This window comes from Tachysurus vachellii, chromosome 7, assembly GCF_030014155.1.
Source record: "Tachysurus vachellii isolate PV-2020 chromosome 7, HZAU_Pvac_v1, whole genome shotgun sequence".
Lineage (NCBI taxonomy): Eukaryota > Metazoa > Chordata > Actinopteri > Siluriformes > Bagridae > Tachysurus > Tachysurus vachellii.
Genome location: NC_083466.1, coordinates 2,170,315 through 2,194,126, shown reverse-complemented (window position 1 = coordinate 2,194,126; position 23,812 = coordinate 2,170,315). Strand labels below are relative to the sequence as shown.

The 23,812-nt window shown below is 38.5% G+C and overlaps 3 protein-coding genes across 6 annotated transcripts; all 3 read right to left on the bottom strand.

Moving 5' to 3' along the window:
- Positions 1-2,033: 2,033 nt before the first annotated feature.
- LOC132848274 (uncharacterized) lies at positions 2,034-7,872 on the bottom strand. 2 transcript variants are annotated; one of them, XM_060873851.1, is made up of 10 exons: positions 7,749-7,872; positions 7,121-7,156; positions 6,621-6,665; positions 6,245-6,271; positions 5,614-5,661; positions 5,141-5,185; positions 4,387-4,413; positions 3,755-3,802; positions 2,995-3,083; positions 2,034-2,281 (listed from the first exon to the last, which is right to left on the bottom strand). In XM_060873851.1, exons 1-10 carry the CDS (start codon positions 7,801-7,803, stop codon positions 2,219-2,221), a joined length of 483 nt encoding a protein of 160 aa, XP_060729834.1. In that variant the 5' UTR covers positions 7,804-7,872; the 3' UTR covers positions 2,034-2,218. The 2 variants fall into 2 exon arrangements, with proteins under 2 accessions (XP_060729834.1, XP_060729835.1); XM_060873852.1 differs by having other exon boundaries at positions 2,995-3,080.
- A 499-nt stretch (positions 7,873-8,371) lies between these two features.
- Positions 8,372-16,652, bottom strand: ccdc39 (coiled-coil domain containing 39). Of its 2 annotated transcripts, XM_060873849.1 has the most exons (20): positions 16,501-16,645; positions 16,133-16,252; positions 15,871-16,017; positions 15,553-15,711; positions 15,083-15,175; positions 14,811-14,939; positions 14,535-14,726; positions 14,350-14,453; positions 14,041-14,173; positions 13,749-13,943; positions 13,484-13,648; positions 13,242-13,379; positions 12,771-12,979; positions 12,430-12,553; positions 12,195-12,354; positions 11,943-12,049; positions 10,187-10,327; positions 9,725-9,904; positions 9,558-9,643; positions 8,372-9,300 (listed from the first exon to the last, which is right to left on the bottom strand). In XM_060873849.1, exons 1-20 carry the CDS (start codon positions 16,591-16,593, stop codon positions 9,093-9,095), a joined length of 2,883 nt encoding a protein of 960 aa, XP_060729832.1. In that variant the 5' UTR covers positions 16,594-16,645; the 3' UTR covers positions 8,372-9,092. The 2 variants fall into 2 exon arrangements, with proteins under 2 accessions (XP_060729832.1, XP_060729833.1); XM_060873850.1 differs by lacking the exons at positions 8,372-9,300; positions 9,558-9,643 and having other exon boundaries at positions 9,744-9,904; positions 10,182-10,327; positions 16,501-16,652.
- Positions 16,653-18,494: 1,842 nt separating this feature from the next.
- On the bottom strand, positions 18,495-22,983 carry dcun1d1 (DCN1, defective in cullin neddylation 1, domain containing 1 (S. cerevisiae)). 2 transcript variants are annotated; one of them, XR_009648717.1, is made up of 8 exons: positions 22,881-22,983; positions 21,754-21,967; positions 21,438-21,606; positions 21,104-21,234; positions 20,903-20,985; positions 20,015-20,111; positions 18,759-18,987; positions 18,495-18,595 (listed from the first exon to the last, which is right to left on the bottom strand). XR_009648717.1 is itself a non-coding variant. In XM_060873848.1 (7 exons), exons 1-7 carry the CDS (start codon positions 22,881-22,883, stop codon positions 18,911-18,913), a joined length of 774 nt encoding a protein of 257 aa, XP_060729831.1. In that variant the 5' UTR covers positions 22,884-22,983; the 3' UTR covers positions 18,495-18,910. The 2 variants fall into 2 exon arrangements, 1 of the variants encoding a protein (XP_060729831.1); XM_060873848.1 differs by having other exon boundaries at positions 18,495-18,987.
- Between the last annotated feature and the right edge of the window lie 829 nt (positions 22,984-23,812).

Here is a 23,812-nt window from a genome sequence, read left to right as displayed (position 1 = left end):
CATCTGTGAAGGATAATAGTGCACCACCCCCTGCTGGAAGAGAGTGAAAGAGAAAGCACACACCCAAAAGGAACAATAAATGAAACTGGCTAATCTTTTCTTTTAACACAGTATCTTTGTGCCTTGACATCTGACCTTGTCTTCCATTAACATTCTCTGAACCTCAACCAATTGCGAGGAAGTTCATCCCATTTCTAAAGTCTACTTCATTCGTTTATTTCAATGGTCCAGACATCGGAAGTGTTCTAGTCACGGATGAAACGATACAATACTCAATATAAGTATTATATATAATTATTAGCAATTATTTAAAGATATTATAGACATAGAGAGGCACCAACGCTCTCTGGTAGTGACATGGATGAACAACAGCCTTGGTGCTTGACTTTAATTGATATTAATATCAATTCTAAGGCATATAGGCACTAATTAGTGTAGTGATTTGCATAAGTATTCACCCTTCTTGGATGTTTCCACCTTTTCCTGGAAATAATCACACATTCACCTGATAGACCGCATTTCTATGTAATGACATGGCGGTTCTTCATATGAGATCTTGGATGAATCGTAAAACAATGATTTTTAAATCAACAAACGTTCCCAAAGAATGAAAAAGAGGATCGAGAGCTTCGGAAATTTCCAGAACATCTTTCTGACTCAGGTCTTTATACCTTCTTAATCCATTTTCTTCCTGTTATGTTGTAGCTTGTTGGGAGACACTATAATTATAAAAGAGAGAGAGAGAGAGAGAGAGAGAGAGAGAGAGAGAGAGAGAGATGGAATTACCTTCAGAAGTTAGCATTTAGGAAATCTATCTTAGTAAATGATGCTAATGTTCCATCTCCATCATCCTTTTTTAAGTTTTTAAGTAAACTTTTCTACTGCGGTTCCAATATTTTATTAAATCTAGAATCATCTAAATCTAATTAAATCTAGTATCATATGTACAGAATAATCAATCATTTAGGAGCCGAAATGATTCAGATGGACGTGTTTTCAATCTCATTTTAATCTTAAAGTGTGTGAACCCTGACAGCTTTCTTTTCATATAATTTCATATTTCATGAGCAGAGCGAAATTATATTTTTTTATTTTTTTGACCAAAGAATCAAGACCAAGGATCAGGAATTGTAAGGATAGCTAATCGCTAACCTGAATAGTCTGATTATAGCCAAAAATCCATGTAGAAATTAGAACCTAGGTGTAATATAGTTACAGAAAAAAATGAATTTGAACACAAAGATTTTAATACAATACATAAAGTTCTGACCTCAAATTCGGTTTTGAGAACAAAATGAGAGAACATCTGGAATCGTTTCAAAGTTTCTTACCTGCTGCAGAATCTGATTGGCTCCATTTAGACCCAGCTCTGTACAGTATCACAGTATCATACACAAGCCCTCTTAAGCCCTCAACGTGTTTTCTACCAAATTCGAAATGGGATTTCAAATGACTCACCAAGGAAGGACAATTCTATGAATGTCCTGCAGCTATAATTATCTTTCTCCCATCTATGGATCTCTCAAAATATGGATCTCTTCCATGGTAACCGCTTGGGAATTTATCTGACCCTCTTTATCTGGTCCTTGATTTTTTTGGTGGATGGCTTCCTTTAGTCACGTCACAGTTTCTACTTAACCATAAGTATTACAGGGTTTGAACTCTCACTGTCTGTTGTTTAAAAAAATCCTGTTTCTTTTAAGGTTTCTTCCTCATGCCAGCTGAGGGAGGATTTCCTATCCATTGTTACTTCTAGCTTCAGGCCTATGTACTAATGACCACACCTTCTGGGCTTCTTGTTTCTTCTCTACACTTTAACCTTTCTTTCACTTCTTTAATTCTCAACCAGGACTTTTTCATGAGTGTAAACAGCATACCAAAAAACCAGTATGTTTGTGAAAAACAATGATACACACCTGCAATAAAAAGTGTATATAAATTGCATCGGCTTCTTGGTGAATTTATTGAGAAAATTAGCAAGGAATAGAAATTAAAAAAAAAAAAAAAAGAAAAAAAGACAAGAAACAAAGAAATAATGTACTCATTTGTTCATTCATTTATTCTTTCATTCAAATTACATAGTTGCTTTGATTATATCCTTACACAAGGTTTCACTATAACTTTAAATTATAATTTCAAAAGAACTGCTAAGGCAATGATTTGCAAAAAAAAAAAAAATGTGGAAGTCCTTGAAAATATCCCAAACCTTCTTCATACTTCACAACCGCTTAATGCTTGTTACTTTGCCTCTTATGTTGTAGTATTGTATGAATCCTAAATACTATATTTAAAAAAAAAGAGACAGAGAAAAAGAGAGAGAGAGAAAAAGAAGAGGTCAGCAATTGGTTCGTTAGGTTAACATCTCAGTAAATGATATAAAGGTTTTGGTTGTTTTTATTTTTTTAAAAATACCTCATGCAAGACAATGATTATGTTCCAGTAATGTTTCAAACATGTTCCTGTCTACTGCTCATGAAGGGAACCGTGTTTTAGAACTTTCTACTACTTGATTAATATTAAAAAAACGAACTACTAGAAAAATGCTAATCAGCAACAAGCTAATCAGAACAACGGTACTAAACTGTAACTTTCCTTCTAACCTGAATGTTTTACCCTTTTTCATTTTTAAAGAAAGTACCTTAATTCAAGAAAGTTACAGTTTAGCACGATTTCTTCTGATTAGCTCATGTTTCCAAACTGAAGTGATTCACAAAAAAAAAAAAAGTGTGTTTGCAAAATTTCTCTTTCAATACATTTCTTCCTGCAACTAAACCCGGAAACACATCATCGCCTGCTTCAGAGCGAATCAAGATTTTATCTTAAAATACATTCCATATTTGCCTCGTATTGATTTGCTAGAAATCACTTTAACGATCTCATGATATGGTCAACAATTTTGAAAAAAAAAATCTAAAATTCATTTGAAATTCAGCTTTCTGCATCTTAAAATCGAGTTCCTCATGGAACATATTGAACAATTTAAAAGCTTCCTACCCGCTGCAAAATGATGTTGGCTGAATCTTTATCCAATGGCACAGAAGATCTGACCAAAGCTCGCAGCCCGAGACGGATAGGGTACACTGCTGAAAACACGGATCACTTTAAATATCTGTGGATGGTTTTATTTTATCCCAATCGTGTTAGTAGTGCAAGTATATATACTTCACTTAAGTTTCCTTTTAGTCAGTCTGGTTGGAATTTGTGATTGTAATTATTTTTATTTAAACTGTAGTCATTTACTTGGAGTTTTAGGAGATATAATGATAAAATGCTTAGTTGTAAAAATGATGAAAGGTGTAATGGTGTAAGATGGTTTTGGGGACAATTGGCTGTGAGATTTGGATGCAAGACCAAAAAACTGACCAAAAAAAGATATAAATTTGTTATTTAACAAACATAATTTGTACATAATTTCAACTTTATGCCCTTACACACAAATTAACATGGATTGTTTGGGATTTTTTGAAACTAGTACTTTAAGTACAAATGTTATATTTAGGAGATTTAAAAGTTCAATTTATTTATTTATTTCTATTAGAATTTTATAAGAACTGGCTAGAATTTATGATTCACATCGTTATTTATTCAAAAGTTACTTTCAACTACATTCACAAGTTTCCAGTCTTGTATCTAAGTACAACATCTTCAGAGTTAAAGGACACAGGGAAATTCTGAACACAGGAAATAATTGACTTTACAAATCTGCTTTTTTTTTTTAGTTTATTTTCTGGAAGGTAAAAAATAAAATGCTTACCATAAACACCAGTGTTAGCTGTTCCATTTGTGAGCGATGTGGTCTGAGCTTTGGAGGCAATTCATTAAAACATTGTTTACAAACATAAACTTCATTTAAGTTTCATTCAATTTCACTCCTAATACTTATTTACTGTATTGACATATAATTTTAACATATTTTATGTGTCAATTTACTGTATGCTTTTACACACAAATTAGCATTGACTTTTTGGGGGATTTCTTTTTATATGACTCACTAGGATTATTTTTATTTTATTTGGAAAATATTTGATCAAATGTATTTAATTACTGATTTTCATTGCTGATTACTTCATAAGTGATTTTTGGTTATTATTGTAATGGAAGATGAAAATTTTCTTCATCTTCATCTTCAGTTAGTAATAACTGAATATAGCTCAAACTTAATATAGGCTTGCAGGCTTTGTGCCATTGTTAATGATTGATTTTTTTTAACAATGATTCCCTCTGTCTTGACTAGAGCCCCAGTCTTAACTGAAGAGGAGCAGCCGCATATCATGATGCTGCCGCCACCATGCTTCATGCTCAATAGGTTCTACTTTGGTCTTATGCATTGACTATGACGCATGTTTACATATTATTCAAAGTGCTGGAAAAATAGCGAATGCTTACTTGTGGCAGTGGTTGATGTGTTCACAGCTTTAGATGCAAGCATTTTAAAAACAGACCAAAAAAAACAGATAAAACAATTTTACTATAATAACTTCAACATAATTTCATTCTTAATATGTAATGAGTATGTACAGTACTGTATGTACTTATATAAAGTATTTCAACAGATTTTGTTAGTTGGGGTGGAAAATACTTAAGTATTTGCATTTAATTTCTATAAGTAAGTATTTATGTATTAAAGAAATATTTGAATTGACAAGTTCAATCACCTGGATGCACAAGTATACATTCCCCTTTAGTTAATCATTGTTAAAGCAGCTTTTTTTTTGTAATATACAACACTATAGCAAAAAATAATCCAGATCTACCAATTATGAGGGGATCTTCTCTTCACAGCCCTCAAGTTATTCCACAGGCCTAAACCATTGATGATTCATCTTCTTCTGAAGCCATTCTTTTGTTGATTTTTGGTCATTATCATAATGAAAGATAAAAATCTTCCTTCATCTTCAGTTCTAATATAGGATTTTTACCATGATTCCCTCTGTCTTGACTAGAGCCCCAAGTCTTAGCTGAAGAGAACCTCCATGCTTCAAGATGAATTAAGTTACATCAAAAGGTTCTACTTTGGTCTTATCCAAAAACCATGGCATATTTTCTTCTACTTTGGTCTTATCCATAGACCATGGCATATTTTGCCACATAGGTTTTCAAAGTATTTGAAGCTTTTATAGGAAAAAGCTAAAAAGCTTACTTGTACTAAGCAATGTGGTAGTGCTTGTGAGAGATCCGTTTCTATCTTTGGATGCAAAAAAAAAGACAAAACAAAACAAACAAACAGACAAAATTATTATTTAAAAAAAATCCAATAAAATATACAAACATAATTTGTACATAATTTCAACTTTATGCCCTTACACACAAATTAACATGGATTGTTTGGGATTTTTTGATATAACATACTAGTACTTTAAGTACAAAAGTTATATTTAGGAGGTTTAAACGTTTTATTTTTTATTTATTTATTTTCTATTTGAATTTTACAAGAACTGGCTAGAATTTATGATTGACATCGTTATTTATTCAAAAGTTACTTTCAATTACATTCACAAGTTTCCAGTCTTGTGTCTAAGTATAACATCTTCAGAGTTAAAGGACACAGGAAAATTCTGAACACGGGAAATAATTGACTTTACAAATCTGGAAGGTAAAAAATAAAATGCTTACCATTAAAACCAGTGTTAGTTGTTCCATTTGTGAGCGATGTGGTCTGAGCTTTGGAGGCAATTCATTAAAACGTTGTTTACAAACATAAACTTCACTTAAGTTTCATTCAATTTCACTCCTAATACTTATTTACTGTATTGACAAATAATTTTAACATATTTTATTTGTCAATTTACTGTATGCTTTTACACACAAATTAGCATTGACTTTTTGGGGGATTTCTTTTTATATGACTCACTAGGATTATTTTTATTTTATTTGGAAAATATTTGATCAAATGTATTTAATTACTGATTTTCATTGCTGATTACTTCATAAGTGATTTTTGGTTATTATTGTAATGGAAGATGAAAATTTTCTTCATCTTCATCTTCAGTTAGTAATAACTGAATATAGCTCAAACTTATTATAGGCTTGCAGGCTTTGTGCCATTGTTAATGATTGAATTTTTTAACCATGATTCCCTCTGTCTTGACTAGAGCCCCAGTCTTAGTTGAAGAGGAGCAGCCGCATAACATGATGCTGCCGCCACCATGCTTCATGCTCAATAGGTTCTATTTTGGTCTTATGCATTGACTATGACGCATGTTTACATATTATTCAAAGCGCTGGAAAAATTTTGAATGCTTACTTGTGGCAGCGGTTGATGTGTTCACAGCTTTAGATGCAAGCATTTTAAAAACAGACCAAAAAAAAACAGATAAAACAACTTTACTATAATAACTTCAATTTACTTTAAACACAATTTCATTCATAATATGTAATGAGTATGTACAGTATGTACTTATATAAAGTATTTCAACAGATTTTGTTAGTTGGGGTGGAAAATACTTAAGTATTTGCATTTCATTACTATACGTAAGTATTTATGTATTAAAGAAATATTTAGATTGACAAGTTCAATCACCTGGATGCATAAGTATACATTCCCCTTTAGTTAATCATATTTTGCCACGTGGGTTTTTAAAGTATTTGAAACTTTGACAGATAAAAGCTAAAATGCTTACTTGTACTAGGCAATGTGGTAGCGTTTGTGTTTAATACAGTCACATCTTTGGATGTAAAAACAGACAAAACAAAACAAACAAACAGACAAAATTATTATTTAAAAAAAATCCAATAAAACATTATCTACAAACATAATTTGTACATATTTTCAATTTTATGCCCTTACACACAAATTAATATGGATTGTTTGGGATTTTTTGATATAACATACTAGTACTTTAAGTACAAAAGTTATATTTAGGAGATTTAAAGGTTTTTTTATTTTTTTCTATTTGAATTTTACAAGAACTGGCTAGAATTTATACTTGACATCGTTATTTATTCAAAAGTTACTTTCAATTACATTCACAGGTTTCCAGTCTTGTATCTAAGTATAACATCTTCAGAGTTAAAGGACACAGGGAAATTCTGAACACGGGAAATAATTGACTTTACAAATCTGCTTTTTTTTTCAGTTTACTTTCTGGAAGGTAAAAAATAAAATGCTTAATATAATCACCTGTGTTAGCTGTTCCATCTGAAGGTGCGGTCTGAGCTTTGGAGGCAAGCGATTTAAAAAAAACAGGCAGAAAACATTCAAAGTTGTTACTTCAAAAAATAAAAAAGTTTAATTCACTTTCAACTTTATTTCATTCTTATACCTAAGTACAAATTTGAACATAAATAGCATATTTTTAAAGGTGTAATTAGGTCTCATTACAATACTTAATTGCTATTTTGGAGTATAAACCTTTAATCTGTCATAATAACCAAAGATGTTCGAGTTACAACAAATAAAAGTGTTCAAACTAACAATAAACGGCTTGAATTGCTATTTTTCCCTTGTAAATTTTTTTTTTTAATTGAGTCTACACACTTCTTGATTTGCAGATTTTATTCCAAAAAAGCCACGTAGCACGATGCTGCCACCACCATGTTTCACTTCACTGCATGTATGGTGTTCTTTAATCAGCTGATACATTCACACAACCAGGTTAATGTAAGTTTTTAAAAAAAATCTTAAAATTCTGCACTTGTAAAATTGGTGTGTAGACTTTTTATATCCACAGAAAATATCTTAATCTAAACGTAAGCCAATAATCAAAAACATAAATAATAGCATTGAATTTTATCTTTATGGAACTCACCTACTGACTCCTCTGTAAAAATAACCGCACCAACCAAAAGGATTACGAGTAGCATGTTTCCTGCTGATGCTGTTCTAGCTGCAGAAGTGTGTGTGTCTGTGTGGGTGTGTGGGTGTAGTGCGGCTTATAACCACGTTATTATAGGGCTGGTTCTCAAATTTCATTGGTGGTGACGTGCAACAGCAGCAGCAGTTCCAGTAAATCAGGTGCACAAACTCCACCCATGGATAAAGTATTACTCCACATACCACAACATTTCTTTAAAACGCTGAAATCTTATCAACAGATACTGTGAATTAAATCACATTTCAATGTAAAATAATTCATTTCATTTTAATTTAACAACACTGAGAAGGTCCGTCGTGTAAATATGTGAAATATATGCTTAAATATATACGAAAATATGAATATTATTGAGTTTCTATAGTAACTGCTAATTATTTAGAAGCTAATGTTTATCGCTGCTGTTAGTGTTTTATGGACATTTCCTTACGATAAAAGTATTCTAATATACGGCAGGTGTTTTTGAATAAAAACAAAATGTAATCCGATAAAGACTTTCGTGTACAAAATGAAACCTAAATTCTCAGCATTGCTGAAAGATGTGCAGCAGGAAACGTATATAGCAATTATATAATTATTTATTGCACAACAAGTCCTAAAAGTAAACGAGGTGAATACAATCGAACAAACGAGCCGAAAATATTACACTTCTTTATTTTATTATTGAGAAAAATGGCATAATTCTGAATTAATTGTTCTATCAATGATGGCAAACTGTCCTAGCCCAGATGCAGCAAGACAGGCCCAAAGCATGATACTACTACCATTATGTTTCTTGTAATGGGACATATATTCCGAGTTTTATTTTGGTTTCATTCCTCAACAAAGTATTTTTCCAATAGTCCTCTGGCTTGTCCACATGATCTTTAGCAAACTTCATGGGCAATGTTTTTTTTTTTGGAGAGTAGTGGCTTTCTCCTTGTGACTCTGCCTTGCACACCGAGGTGGTTCAGGGTTCACCTGATGGTTCACCTGACTCATGAACATCAACATAAGCCAAAGTAAAAGAGGCCTTTAGTTGCTTAGAAATTCCCCTGTAATATCCTACATAATGCTTTTGGAGTGATTTGTTGGTTGGCCACTTCTGGGAACGTACCAATGGTCTTAAATTTCCTCCATTTGTACAGAATCACAGAAATATTATATTGGAACAATTTTTCTGAATAAAAAAATTACAAAGTATAATATATGTTTTTAGGTCATAGGTCATATTTATGCAGAAATATAGACATTTCTAAAGGGTTCAAAAGTGACACTGTACAGTGAAAGAAGAAGAACCGATTAAGGACTCTTCAGACGGCTGCTCCTGATGTTCCTACCGCTCCTGTTGCTGTTACTGCTCCTGCTGCTGTCACTGTCCGGAGACTGAGCTAAAAGTGGAGGGGACATGGAAATTCCTAGGCTTAACTCAACCGTTTTTATGGAGGGCGACTGAACTGCCAAGCCTCTGGCGCTGTTGCCTGCTGATGGCCCTGAGACTCTGGAAGATCTGGTCAAAAAGCATACAAAATACTGATGTTTGTAATTGTTTTGACCACCATAATGGCTGTTTATCTGAAACGTCTACCATGTGAAGCAACAAACACATTAATATACGACTGATGCTCTGATTGACCAAGGAGAAGGTTTGAAGGATTGCATTCATCTTATAGAGTTATGAGATAAAGCACCAGTATACATTCAGGTAACAAACCGTACACAAAGTGACTGATGAATATGAAGTGCTCGTTTGCTGCAGCGGTTTACCTGAGAGAAGCAGAACTACGTGCCGAGCTCAGCTTTGAGGTCCTGCTTAACGGGGTTGATGAGGGAGAAGGAAGAGCGAGCCCGGCCTATGACAGGAAACATATCACTTACACACAATTTCCATGTTCACGATTGCCCCTCCATTTGAGCACCGTGCAGCTGTTTACCTGCACGTAGTACATCTGTACTGTCGCCTGGAGGTCCGGGTGCTGCTCCATGACTTCCAGAAGCATCTTATTCTTCACCTTCTTGCAGTCTTTCAGTTCTTTCAACTTGATGTCACGTTCCTCAAAGGTCTCCTCTGTGGTTTTTTTCCTAGAGCGGATCGCGTTTGTCAGCTTGGGGGACTGTAGTGTAAATAAATAATGTCAAATTTAACATTTAACAATTTGGTCTCTAAGGAAGAAAGAAAATCCAAATAGAAAAAGACGCTCTTAATTTGTAACAAGACTTTTTTTTTTTTTCCTACAGAATAGTTTCACCCTGTTGTGGAATCCTGTTATGTATGTATGTATGTATAAACAGCATTCCAAGTAAGATATGCAAAAAATGAATAAAAGAAAAAGAAAGAAAAAAACAAGGTACTCTATCAAGATCAAACTGAATTACATAGATGCAAGTCACCTGACCTGCTTGGTGGCCCTGTCCAGTTTTTCCTGCTGACAAATTAGCTCATTTTTCAATGAGACAATTTGCATTTCGAGATCAGCGTTTGTTTTTCTCTGAGCAGATTCTTCTTGCTGTAGGCTGTTCACTGAGCTGCTCGTGACCTGACAAAGAAAAAAAGAAAGAAAGAAGAAAAAAAAAACAGTGGAATGCGGATCTAAAACTAACCTAATGATTCCTGTAGGTTAAATAATTACCATGATGTGTGGATCATAGAAGAGAAAACCCAGTAATAATACTGAAGTGGATGTAAAAATTCCTAAAATTAGATCGCATAAATATTTCCATCAATGAGGAAATAGATTAAATCTCAGACTAAATATACCTGTTTGTTAACCATTTGCTAGTATGCAAATCAAACAGCTTCATGAAAACAAATTTCTGAAAAAATCAGGAATATATACTAGCTGTGAGATATGAGAATATAAATCTCACTCATTCATTCATCTTCTACCGCTTATCCGAACTACCTCGGGTCACGGGGAGCCTGTGCCTATCTCAGGCGTCATCGGGCATCAAGGCAGGATACACCCTGGACGGAGAGCCAACCCATCACAGGGCACACACACACTCTCATTCAGTCACACAATCATCACACACTACGGACAATTTTCCAGAGATGCCAGTCAACCTACCATGCATGTCTTTGGACCGGGGGAGGAAACCGGAGTACTCGGAGGAAACCCCCGAGGCACGGGGAGAACATGCAAACTCCACACACACAAGGTGGAGGCGGGAATCGAACCCCCAACCCTGGAGGTGTGAGGCGAACGTGCTAACCACTAAGCCACCGTGCCCCCCAGAATATAAATCTATTTTTTAAATTAAAACATCAGAAGTGATTAGTCAAAATAGCAACCCAGAGGTCCAGGGTAATGCTCAAACCATGGTGTTACCACCACCATGCTTCACTGAGTGAAACTGTGTTCAAACTTGGACTCGTCAAACCCAAGAACCTCATCCTAAATGTTTGTCTCTTGAGATTTCATTTGACTTTCTCAGATTTGTGGAATGTTCGGCATGTATATGTTTGGTGAAACGTGCGTTATCATGTGAGCCATTATATGCAGGTTACCTCAAGCTTAATCATATAACCAGAAATATCAGTCAATCAGACCGTGAAGGATCAAACCAGAGATAAGCATCTTTTAAATATTAACAAAAATCTGCTCCTCGACAGCTTACATTCCTTACAGTCATAACCATATTTTTCATCGTCACTCCTGATTAATGAATAGAATATAATGAAAGGCTGGTTTCATTCATTCATACATTCACTCATTCATTTTCTACCGCTTATCCGAACTACCTCGGGTCACGGGGAGCCTGTGCCTATCTCATGCGTCATCGGGCATCAAGGCAGGATACACCCTGGATGGAGTGCCAACCCATCACAGGGCACACACACACACACTCTCATTCACTCACGCACTCACACACTACGGACAATTTTCCAGAGATGCCAATCAACCTACCATGCATGTCTTTGGACCGGGGGAGGAAACCGGATTACCCGGAGGAAACCCCCGAGGCACAGGGAGAACATGCAAACTCCACACACACAAGGTGGAGGCGGGAATCGAACCCCCAACCCTGGAGGTGTGAGGCGAACATGCTAACCACTAAGCCACTGTGATTAGTCTTTAAAGAAATACATTTCCCTGCAAGGCCGTACATTAAAAAAAAAAGCTTTTAAAAATACCAGTGTATCAGACGCACCTCAATGTTTTCCTGCAGCTCTCTGATTTGGCGTCTCATGAACTTGACTTTCTCGTCCGATTCCCTTTTCTGTTCCTCTAACTTCAATTTCTCTTGATACTCAGGACCTACAAAGTGAAAACACAACGGTTAATGGTTTTAATAGTCGAACTTCACTTCCTGGATCTGGTTTAGTGAATGATTGATACCTGCAGTTACCGTACACAACTATCAACAAGTAATATAGGAATACAGGAAGTGGAATGCACGTACTGGATTCTGTGACCCTGTTGAAGGATTTACGATAGGTGCCGTCATGGTTACTGAACAGGTGCACGGTGTTTTCCAATGCCTTGTTCTCTTTCTCTGCCTTGCGGATCTTGCCGTCCAAATCGTCGACTTTGTAAAGAAGCTCCTCTTTCTTTTGAGCCGCCTTCGAGACAGATCGGCAATCAGAGCTATGCTACGGAATTAAATTATTACCATCTGAAAATGAAAATTTTGCTACCTTAATAATGTAATAGGCCTGCGATTTGTCTTCCTCACCCTCTGGTGCGGCCATGAAAATGGTGACGATCTCATATTTTTTCTTCATCTTGTCAACTTTGGACAGTCGTTCGTACAACTGGGCCCTGCAACGAGGCGCTAAGCAGTGAGTCATGGGACGTGGAACGTGGGACAGTAGCACCAAGTAAAAAAAAAAAAAGATGGCTGTCTTTATTCCTTTTATTGTACACTGACTAACTCTTACCATGTTCTGAACCACACAAACATGCAGTTAGAAGACTCACTTGTTACCTCTATAGCTATAATGCAAACACCAATGTTGTCTTCCTGATCATGTCCCACCTGATCTCCTGCATGTCCTGCTCGGTGATCTTGAGCTGCTTGCTGTGAATTTCCCAATGCACACTGATCTCCTCCTGTCGTTCCTTCATGGCTGTCTGCAGACGCAGCTTCCTCTTCTCCAGAGAAAGGACGCCGTCCGCCTTGTCATATAGCAGGTTCCTGAGGTGCTTTACCTCCAGCTGCAGGATATTGTTCTCCACAATGCTGTCCTAATGGAGGAAGAGTGTCAAGCAGACTGCATGTGATGTGGTCCTTGTAAACCAGCACAGAGTCTATTAAATACGATCTATACAAACTTTTCTGTCTCAACAAAATGTGACCGTCTAAAGTAAAAAAACAGGAAGAAGGTCATTTACTACTTTAACCAGTGCTGATTCTGATGTCGGTTTCCTGTGGTCACTTACAACTTAGCTACCAGTCAGAAAAGACTGTTGTAATTTGGCCCAAAGGAATGTTGTTGTAAGTGAGGACCTTTTTCTTGAGATGAATTCTCTTCATGTCTTTGTTCAAGGTGTCATCAACGAGGTTCAGTTCGTCAATCTTTGTGGTCAGGTCTCTCATTTCTGCTCCCGTCTTCTCGTTCTCTTTCCTCACGCAGCGGATATCATTCTGAAAACACGTACAGTATGCAAGGTCAATATGCGTCGCACTTACTCTCTCCACCCCCCCAACCCCCCCACCCCCGGTCCTGCTTGTTACCACTTTATCTTCACCTGAAGCTTCTTGAGCTGTGCTGCAAGCAAAGCAGCTGCCTTTTTCTTTTCCCCCAGTGTTGCACTCAGCTCAGAAACCTGCTTTTCCAGAACCTGTTTCTCCTCCTTGTTCAAGTTGCCGCTCAGATGGGCAATTTTCCCATCCAGAAACTGAACCTGGAACTCCTAGTAAAGAAAAATGCAGCGTGAGCTTTCATTTAGAGGCACCTGAGGACAACATCTGGGACCATGAGGAGATTGCAGGACTACTTTTTAGATTCCTTGCCTGATTGTTGATGTAATCCTGTTGCTTGAGAGCCTTTTGGTCCAGTTTACTGAGGCGGCTGTCCAGGCTGGACAGAGCTACACGACTGCCTGAGATATCTGCTACGACGTTCTTCTCCTTGGCTCGCAGCATCTCTAGCTCCTGTTTTTTCTGGAAGAGGAGCTTGTGTTCCCGCTGGAGCTGAGTGTCAATTTCCTGTATAAGGCGAGGGGAAAAAAATAGACAAGATAGATCGTACCATTTTATACCAGAGTGTGTTTGAACGCTTGAAGAGGATTGGTGGAGTGCTCACTTTAAGGTTTTTCTCATGGTCTCTGTGCAGCTGCTCCATCTGAGCGGCTCTCTCCTCCACGCTAAGCGCTTCCTCGGTCACAGCCTGCATCTTCGCTTCTAGAGCGACGTTATACAGCTGCATATCCTCTAATCTGCAAGGAATACAGAGTGAGCCGTAGAGCTTCGAGTATTAGCAGGTTTTACGCTAAGAGAGCTGAAGTGTATTTTATAATTAACTGGTGTACTGTACGCATTCTCCCTTCAGCGTCCTCTGTCCGCTTTACTGGGCCGCTAAATCTTTTTGTAACAACGAGGCAGAATTACTTACTTTGCAGTTTTATCACTGATGTCCTTCTTAATGCTCGCTAAGTGGGATCTCTTAGCCTTCACGTCTGTAGCGGTGCGATCCACACAGCCCTTGAGGCTCACCAGCTGTGAAACAGCAACACGTTAATATACAGTAAGACCCTTCTCGTTATAAGCATGTAGTCGGTGCATCTATAAAAAACATGCCTCATCTTGCAGTTGAACAAAGTTGCTTTCCTCGTCCTGAAACTGTTGGCGTAGTCTGTTGGCCTGGCGTTCGACCGTGGCGATCTTCTTCTCGCAGTCCTTGTTGTTCTCCACCTCGTTAGCTAGGAAGTTCTGCTTCTCTTTTATCAATGCTTTACGTTCATAGATCATCTGGTTCGTCTCTGCCAGCAGCTAAAAATAAAAATAAATAAAAACTTTCCTATCATTATTTCCAGCATACATGTGTGCAGCTGCTACATTAGCGTAGCTGTATACCAGAGCACACTGCTGCAGATCCTGGTCTTTCTGCCTCATCTGTTCGATGGAGTTCTCCCAGTGGCTGATCAGCTCCTGTGTCTCTACGTGGGACTTCTGCACCATCTCGACCGTCTTATCCATAGCCACCTGTGCTTGACACACACACACACACACACACACACACACACGCACACAAGCACAAATTTTACCTTGTGAATGTAATGGACTTGAACCTGAAGATGATTTTGTTTGTAGAGTAACGTAACGGACGCTAACACGATCCAACAGACCTGTGTCATGATGGTCTCGGTGAACTCGTTCTCCAAAGCTTTTCTCTTCTGATTTGACTCCAGATTCAGCTTCTCCATGCTCAGAGTCAGCTTCTGTATGGCACATACAGTGCAAGAACATGTCGAGTGTTTGGTAGAAAATAAATAGGTCAATATGTATAAAACAGACCGCACAATCCAGCTGGCTTTTTTTAAGGAAAAAGGTCAATTCTGTGGTTGAGTGGTTCTGAGTCATATTATCTTGGAGAGACTATCTGTGTCTGTCACACACACACACACACACACACACAATGCCGAAGATGCTTTATCAGTGGCGCAAAAGAACATCTTGTAAACTTGTAAAGGTATGCACACATATCTTGTCTAAAGTCTAGCAAACATTATCAGCTCTTCAGAATCACTCACTGTACTAGTACAGTATATGCACCAGTGTAAAGTTTCTACGATTAAAAAGAAGATATCAGACTCACGCGAATCCTGCTCTCGTCTTGCTGCGCGTACTTGACGATGGCCATAATGTCCTCGTCTTTGCGAGCCGATTCCTCCAGCCAGGCGCCCAAAGTCTGCTGGTCCCATTTCAGCTGACTCTTGAACTCCTCTATCTTCTCTGTGGCTTTGAAGATGTAGTTCTGAAGCAGTGAAGAAATAATTTCAGATTTCCATCCTTATGGAATTGTACGTTATGCGAAAGTGAGACTTTATGCACTCCATGTCTCTTAAATCTCACAATTTAACCTAGCAAGTTAGATAAACCCTGTTCACCACAACAAGAGCAGAAAATCTATAACCTCCCGCGGGTTCTTCTTCTTTCGCAGCGATGTGAGCTCGTTCCGGAGCTTGGAAATCTCCTGAAGCTGTCGTCCTCCCTCTCTGTCCGCCAAGGCCCTGAAGTGCATCTCAGACTCCTTCTGCTTCTCTACAGCCCTGCACAGAGCCTACACACAGACACGCCACGTATCAATCGATCACAAATCTACACCCTTAGCTTTTTAGAAAATAAACCGCTTCTTTGGTCAAACGCTAGGCAAAAAAGTTTGATCTTTTTTTCACCTGAGTGTGAGTGCGCTCTTGCTGGACGTTTCTCAGATGTTCGGTCACGGCACCCATCCACTCCACGTACTGGCTCACTTTGTTTTCTAGATTTAATACGTCTTTCTGCTTTCTCTGGATCTGTCGGTAGGAGATTTTTTTATATACACGTTTCTAAGTTTCTTGTGCATTGTGATATGTCGGAAAGATATTTCAGGATTAAACTATTCTAATTAAAGCTTATTATACAGAGAGTGCATTATATTACGGCGTATACGCAGAACCCTTGACTAGTCATTATAACTGATAATGGGTAAATAACGTTGTAAAATGCTTTACTTTACTGCTTTAATAGTCTACCCTATCTGTCTTTATATGTATTTCCTTACCTCATCCTCCAATTTTGTATTCCCTGTGTTTGACACAGGAATGTCAAATTTTCTGTCCCAGCCAATTTGAGTCAAAACCTCAGAGAAAGCCATTTTTTTTTAGCAGAAATTTTTACTTTAGAAGAAACTGAGCAGCTTAGTTCATTTATAACTTGAACCTTGAGGCTGTGTTGTGTTGTGGTTTGTGTTGCCTAACAACAGGGATGCTTTCAAGCACGTGCCTTCTTCAGGCAATAGAGAGCGCCAAAACCTTAAAGCCACGAAAAGCGGAAGTAGAATTCAATTGTAAAAAAATCACTAATAAATTAGTCATAAAGGTCAATTTTAACGTTTGCTCACAATCCAAACACTGCCCTGACTCCATACTCACTAACTGTCTGGCAAAATTGCTTTTATTTGGCGTATATATGCATTTAATTCCTAATTGTAGTTCAATCAGTCTTTATAAAAGACTACAAATCCCATAAACGCCACAATACAGCAAGTTAAAGTCCCCTTAAAGCCACAGTACAGTCATTATAAATGCACTAGACACCCATCATGTGTCAATAATGTGTCCAGTTTAGCTTAAAACAAAACCTCCACAGATTTTCTCGGTATGGATTTAATTCATGAACATTTTCTAAATAAACTTCTTGAAGCGATTTTGCTTTTTTTATTCCCTAGTTTTCCGCGTTAAGTCACGTTTGGTCAGGGGTGCACAAACTTTAGACCATATCGTGTATAACAGCTACGAACATTGTGGCAATTTATTTGAACCGCTGTGCTTTTGTTCCTGAACTTTCTACCGATATATCAGCTGATTCATTACATCCCCTCATTTAAAGGTCCGGTCTCCGTTGTTTGAAAGCCAATGTTGACATTTTAAATCACCAAAACAAACACGCCCCTAACCCAAATGGGCCCCACCCCTGTACTGATAGCTCCGCCCACACATACATACGTAACCCAGGCAACTAATCTAAAGAAATGTGTCTTTATCATAGCTGAAGGGAAGAACAAAACGATTGCAGATAAACAAACAAACAAAAATGACACGCAAGCATAATCATGTAAAGGACAAAGGCATATATTAGTTCTGTGTAACAAAACAAAACCAACGTTACTCACCTATCGAGAAGGAAAAAAGCGCCTCGGCGTCTTAAGTAAAGTTGGTCACATATTCACAGATTGGAGTTTCCCGAGTCAATAACTCCTGAGCTAAACACTGTTACTACACAAAACACGGTTGTAGCTGCGTCTCTACATTACTACGATAGAAAAGAGGTGTTATTTGTGTAGTAACAGTGTTTAACTCAGGAGTTATTGACTCAGGAAACTCCAATCTGTGAATATGTGACCAACTTCCTGCTCCTTCAGTTCTCTCCAGCGCTGGAAAGCTGATCCTATATTAACACGTCCTACTTCTTACCTTATCGTAAGTCTTTCTTCGCTTTCTTTCTTTGTTTTTATCCTCCATGTCAATGTTAAAACCGCTTTCTGCTAATGTCACACATGCGCACTGAACACTCTCTCCGCCCATATTGACAAGACACGCCCCTTTCTGCTCATTGGCTACACGTTTTGTTTTTGTTTTGTCGGCCCGACTCTCAAACAACGGAGACCCCACCTTAAAGTTTGAATTAAGTTTTTTTATTATTATTATTATTATTATTATTATTATTATTAAAAAACGTATCCTACAATAAATTACTGTTTAATTTGTCGATGTAAAGTAAAGCAGTCACTCTAATACATTAGAATGACAGAACATACCAAATATACTTATTATTTTAATCAAAACCAAACAAACGAGGTAAAATCATTGTTTCTTTTTTTTTCTTTAAACATACAGTAAGTCACAATAAAAACTAACAAAACAGGGTGTGATGATCCTTGTGTTTTGTCCCCTAAAAAAAAAGGTACAATCAAAACTTCACTGTTTAAAAAACAAAAACAACAACAAAAAAAAAAAAACACACTGAAGAGAAAAAAAAAAAGCAGGAACCGATGTGGATTGTTAAAATTAAGATTTAATAACTGATGAAGCTTGAGGTTCCCCAAACAACCAGCCCTGGCTTAGGAACGAAGATATCATGTCTGTGGTGATTCGGTCCTGTCCAGGTGAAGGTTAAAAAGAGGAGAAGAAAGAAAAAAAAAACAAAAAAAGCATCATGAGGTCCCAGAGGTGGATCCAGATTCAGTTGACACAGAAGTGGCACACGTATCCAAATTGAAAAATTGAGAAAGGGGAAGGAAAAACAAAAACCCAAAACCACCTCTAGATGACGAAGAGGAGACGCGTCTCTGAAATGTCTTTGCTGTACACAAGCGTCTGAATCCTGAGGGTCGAAAAAGGCAATGAAGATCTCAGTTCGGGTCCACCATGAGGTGGAGGAGTGCGTGAGGTTGGGACAACCTTCAGAGTCCCTCAGACCGCCGTGCTTTTGGTCCCGACGTACGGCCGGGCAAACTCGACGAAATCGTCGATAAGGACTGGCCACGCTCCTGAAAGAAGAGACGTAAAAGAAAGACAGGCTTCTGGTTATAATAAGCAGTGATGCAAGACGTTCATTAAAGGCATCTGTACCCGCTGTGGCTTAAAGGTGCGCTTCCACACAAAACCGTTTTTACTTGTATTTTTTGATATGTGTTAGGTCCGTATGTGTCTGTTACCTCCCCGATCAGTTCTAGCCACTTAAAAGAAATAAGGGGAGAAATCAGGTCAGTTGGAAAAGCTGCTCAGTGTGACGTCGTAATGATTGAGCTCATTACTATTCATGAGCTCTCCCACTTGAGACCGCGCCCCCAGATTTCGTGTAGCTCAGTGAGTTTCCTATACAGCAAGGACGGCTGAACGTCAACAGGCTTGTGAAGAAGCCGTTCTGCCGCAATTCAAGGTGATTGTAAACAAAGTTCCTCTAGCCAAGGCTACTTATTGTGTGGGTGAATGAATAGTCATGCTCTCATATCCTAGCGGTTAGCCAATTGGAGCCAAGCAGCATAGCTCATTTGAATATTCATGAGAACTGGCGCAAATCGAGCTGAGTCTTCCTGCAGGCTTTCTATACCACAATAGAATGGCTTGAAACAAGGTAACCAAGGCATTATTTCCACAAAAACATGTTACAGAGTCCATGGTAAACTTCAGACATTACCACAAAAGTAATGAAATACGTGTGGCAGGGCAGCTTTAACATCTCTCGAAGTCTGTGATGATGTTATTACCTAATAAGGATGTAATGTAGAAATAGCGACACAAACAGCGAGATGTCTATGTTTGGCCTGAGAAAGGACTCGTTCCGGCCAGTCGTGTAGATTCGTCACTTTATTTATTGCATCAAACCTGAATTTGCTTTTGCAGAATTGAGAAGAGACTATTTCAAATCATTTCATGTATCTCTCACTAAAACAAAGGGGCAGAGAAGACGAGCCCTGCCGAGTGCTGCTAGTGTGAATGTGGAGTGAGTGGCGTTGAGGTGAATTTCTAACGTTCTCGTAAATAAATAAGGTGAAATGGTGTGTGGCCGCGAACCTTCCTCGTCATAGTTGGACATGTCGTCTGTGATCATGGTGCTGAAGTCTAATAAGAGGTTCCAGGTGTCTCTGGGAATGGATCTCTTATGGTGCTCCTGCGGGAGGAAAGTCATTAAAAAAATAAATAAAAATTCAGAAATGTTTAGAGGAATAAACGTTGAAATATTTCAGCTAATGAAGGAGGTGTGGCCTCTGTGCCTGTCAGTCAAATAAAAGAAGGCAGGGCCTCTATATCTGTAAGTCACATAGGAGGCGTGGCTTATAAGTCTGTCAGACTCAGTGAGGGATGAGAGAGTTAGGGCCTGTAAATGTGTATTCACATTAAAGGTGGTGTGGAATATAAATCTGTTAAGTCAAATTGAAGGAGGCGTGGCCTATAAATGTGTCCGTCACATTGAAAGAGGCGTTGCCTATAAATGTGTCCATCACATTGAAGGAGGTGTGGCCTTAGGTTTCCATTCTCATTAAAGGAGGCATGGCCTATAAATGTGTCCATCGCATTGAAGTAGGCGTGGCCTTAGGTTTCCAATCTCATTAAAGGAGGCATGGCCTATAAATGTGTCCATCGCATTGAAGTAGGCGTGGCCTTAGGTTTCCAATCTCATTAAAGGAGGCATGACTTTAGGGTTCCATTCACATGGAAGGAGGCGTGGCCTTAGGTTTCTATTCTCATTAAAGGAGGCGTGGCCTGTAAATGTGTCCATCACATTGAAGTAGGCGTGGCCTATAAATGTGTCCATCACATTGAAAGAGGCGTGGCCTTAGGTTTCTATTCTCATTAAAGGAGGCGTGGCCTATAAATGGTCAGTCTCTGTGAAGGAGGCATGGCCTATAAATCTCTCAGTACATTGGTGTGAGGAGGTGATTTTTATTATTACAGACTTACCACTAAAAATTTGTTCCACAGGTCGAGGAATTTGAAACGTCCTGCCAATACTAAATTCCAGTAAGCAATCGCCATTTCTAAATCTAGATTTTAAATAACGAGAGAATAATTTATCAGTGGAGGGAAAAAATAAATAAATAATAATAAAAAATAAAACAAAAAAAGCACAACAAATCCACAGAAGAGAAGAGTGACCCGTACCCAAGCCTTTCTGTCCGGGATTCTTTGCAAAGTTGAACGTAAACTGATAGAAGTCTTTAAATTTGCCTTGATCTTTTAACTCCTGTTCCATTTTTGGCAACTGAGCTTTAAGCTTCTCTATGCTGTCACATCTAGAAAAGGAAGAAGAAGATTTAATTGAAACGAAAAGGTTCAGAATCATTTTAACAGCCAAAAGCATGTTACAGACAACCAACAAGATCCTTATTTACATAATGTTTTCTACCAAGACTTTGCATGTTATGTAATTCCTGCTGTTGTTGTAGGAAAATCTCACGCACAGACACTCACTATACTACTAATACTTATAACTTACCCTTGTTCAGTCATCCCATCCATGAATTCTTGCTTGGAGAACTCGCACTGTGTGGCGGCACGAAACTTCCACGCTATTAAGAGAACGCTTATACTGGCTGGGTCCAGATTTAGATCGTCACAGAACTGCTGAATGCCATCGATCCCGATCTTGTTGTCGTCATGAGGATCTGTTAAAGTCGGTAAAGGAAAAGAAAAAGAAAAAATGTGACAACTCATAAAAGCGCAGTTTCTACGGCAACAAGCCGTTTTGGAACGAGTAGGTACGACGATCTGGCAACTCATACATAATGAGTTTCCTTGAGTTATTTGTTTACCTCTGTAGCGAGTGTAGAGCAGCTCTAGCTTTTTCTTTTCGAACAGTCCTTTCAGATTCGGGATGTAAACTTCAGGATTCTGGAAGAAGTTGTCTGTTGCCACCTCTAGTTTCCAGTCATTCTGAGCCAAACAATTCAGCGCTGTTTTCTCGTTGGACTGCGTGAAAATCATGAACTGGCGAACTTTATCCTTCTGCGAGGATTTCAGCTTGTTCTGTTGGAAAAAGCAGAAAGATACGCACGTGAAATTAAAATCGTTTGTTCGTCAACTTTCTCCACATCACACGCATGGGACTTCGAGTCCATTGCGTTTGCACCGACGTCATGAACCCACATCTTTTGCTGGGATTGGTTGACCTTACAGAGAGTGGTGTTATTTCTTCTATCCCAACACCCCTCCCAACCATGCACCCCCCCCTCCTCCACCCCCCATGGTTATGTCCCCCTGTGACGTCAGAGCGGCACACAACTGTTAATGTATCACAAGGATACAAAAATACAACCCCATCGACCTCATTTGCGTTAGCGTCACTAAACGCGTCAGAAATAGTTAATCAAAACGTGCCTAATGTGCTATAGACAGATGTTTGCCTTTAACCTCTCGGTTGTATTTGTATCGATAATGCAGGGCCTGTTTGGTTCAGCTACATGTCATGTGTAAGCTTAGCCTTTTATAATACAAACAACAACAATAGAATCAGTGATCAGTCACAGACAAGTCGTTGTTATGTCTGTATAGATGTTTTCTTTATGACGTTATAGAAAATCATTTGAAAATAAATAAACAAACAGTCTAAATTGCGCATTTTAATTGAAGCTACCGCGCTAACTGTGTCCGTATACCAAACAACACGATGCTCCCTACACATCCGCACTACACGTGCGGATGAATAATAGTACGCTCGTGTAATCCTAGGGCACTTGATGTGCGTTTAGGATACGGCCCATGAGCATTGACCGCTATAGCCGCTTAGCTAGCGCTCTCTCTCTCACTCACTCCGGCAGCTCCAAACAATCGCGTAACGCGAATCAGATTTCTGTCGGAGTTTCGACACCGACCAGGCTTGTGTCCCGTGAAAACCAAACAAATAACCATGTGTTTGTTATTATTATTTTTTTTCATTTACCATGTTTGTGATTTCCAGACTCCCTCTTCCGCTTTTCCCCTCTGTCCCGTCATCTACTTCCGCTCATGCGCAGTATAACTCCACCTCCCTCCTCCCCCATCTCATATAAACACACAGGTAGAGATGATCAGAATCAGAATAAGAATGTCACTATTATCTATCTATCTATCTATCTATCTATCTCTCTCTCTCTCTCTCTCTCTCTCTCTCTGTCTCTCTCTGTCTCTCTGTCTATCTCATTCTCTTATACATTCTCTCGCTCTCTCTCTCTCTCTCTCTCTCTCTCCCATTCTCTCTCTGTCTCTATCTCTCTCTCTCCCTCTCTCATTCTCTCATTTTCAGGACTCCTGGTAGTCCCCAGAATATCTAAGTCTACTAAAGGCGGTAGAGCGTTCTCTTATTTAGCTCCCAAACTTTGAAATAGTCTTCCTGATAGTGTTCAGGGCTCAGACACACTTTCACAGTTTAAATGTAGATTGAAAACTCATCTCTTTAGTCAGGCGTACACATAATACATCCCATAAATATTGTGCACTATCACACTAGACTTGCACATTCTTATGAACAGCAGATATGTTAATCCCTATGCACTGCTCTTCTCTTCTCTTTTTCTACCCATGCTGAGACACCCATGCTAAGATCGTCTTCCGTGCGTTGAAATTTTTGGACCTCCACTGAGACAAGGCTGACTCTGTGAGAACCCTGAGACATCTACAGATCTACCGGCTCCAGTTGGACTCTGTGATACTTGTATATTTGTAACCACACCATCTAGTGTCACCCATATGAGGATGGGTTCCCCTTGAGTCTGGTTCCTCTCAAGGTTTCTTCCTTTACTCTCTCTCTCTCTCTCTCTCTCTCTCTCTCTCTCTCTCTCTCTCTCCCTCTCTCATTCTCTCTGTATCTCCCTCTCTCATTCTCTCTCTCGCTGT

Bases quoted from the DNA above. Each gene is read 5' to 3' on its own strand.
- ccdc39 (XM_060873849.1), bottom strand. From the start codon at position 16,593: ATGGCTTTCTCTGAGGTTTTGACTCAAATTGGCTGGGACAGAAAATTT. The intron at 15,712-15,870 runs GTTATAGATTTT...TCACTGCTTCAG, and splicing joins AGAAGAAGAACCCGCGGGAG to AACTACATCTTCAAAGCCAC. The intron at 14,727-14,810 runs GTATACAGCTAC...TTTTATTTTTAG, and splicing joins ATCTGCAGCAGTGTGCTCTG to CTGCTGGCAGAGACGAACCA.
- dcun1d1 (XM_060873848.1), bottom strand. The intron at 21,235-21,437 runs GTAAGTTATAAG...TTCCTTTTCTAG, and splicing joins GATGGGATGACTGAACAAGG to ATGTGACAGCATAGAGAAGC. The intron at 20,986-21,103 runs GTACGGGTCACT...TTTAAAATCTAG, and splicing joins TCCCGGACAGAAAGGCTTGG to ATTTAGAAATGGCGATTGCT.
- LOC132848274 (XM_060873851.1), bottom strand. From the start codon at position 7,803: ATGCTACTCGTAATCCTTTTGGTTGGTGCGGTTATTTTTACAGAGGAG. The intron at 6,272-6,620 runs GTAAGCATTTTA...TTGCATCTAAAG, and splicing joins TACCACATTGCCTAGTACAA to CTGTGAACACATCAACCGCT. The intron at 3,084-3,754 runs GTAAGCATTTTA...CCGTGTTTTCAG, and splicing joins AGCTAACACTGGTGTTTATG to CAGTGTACCCTATCCGTCTC.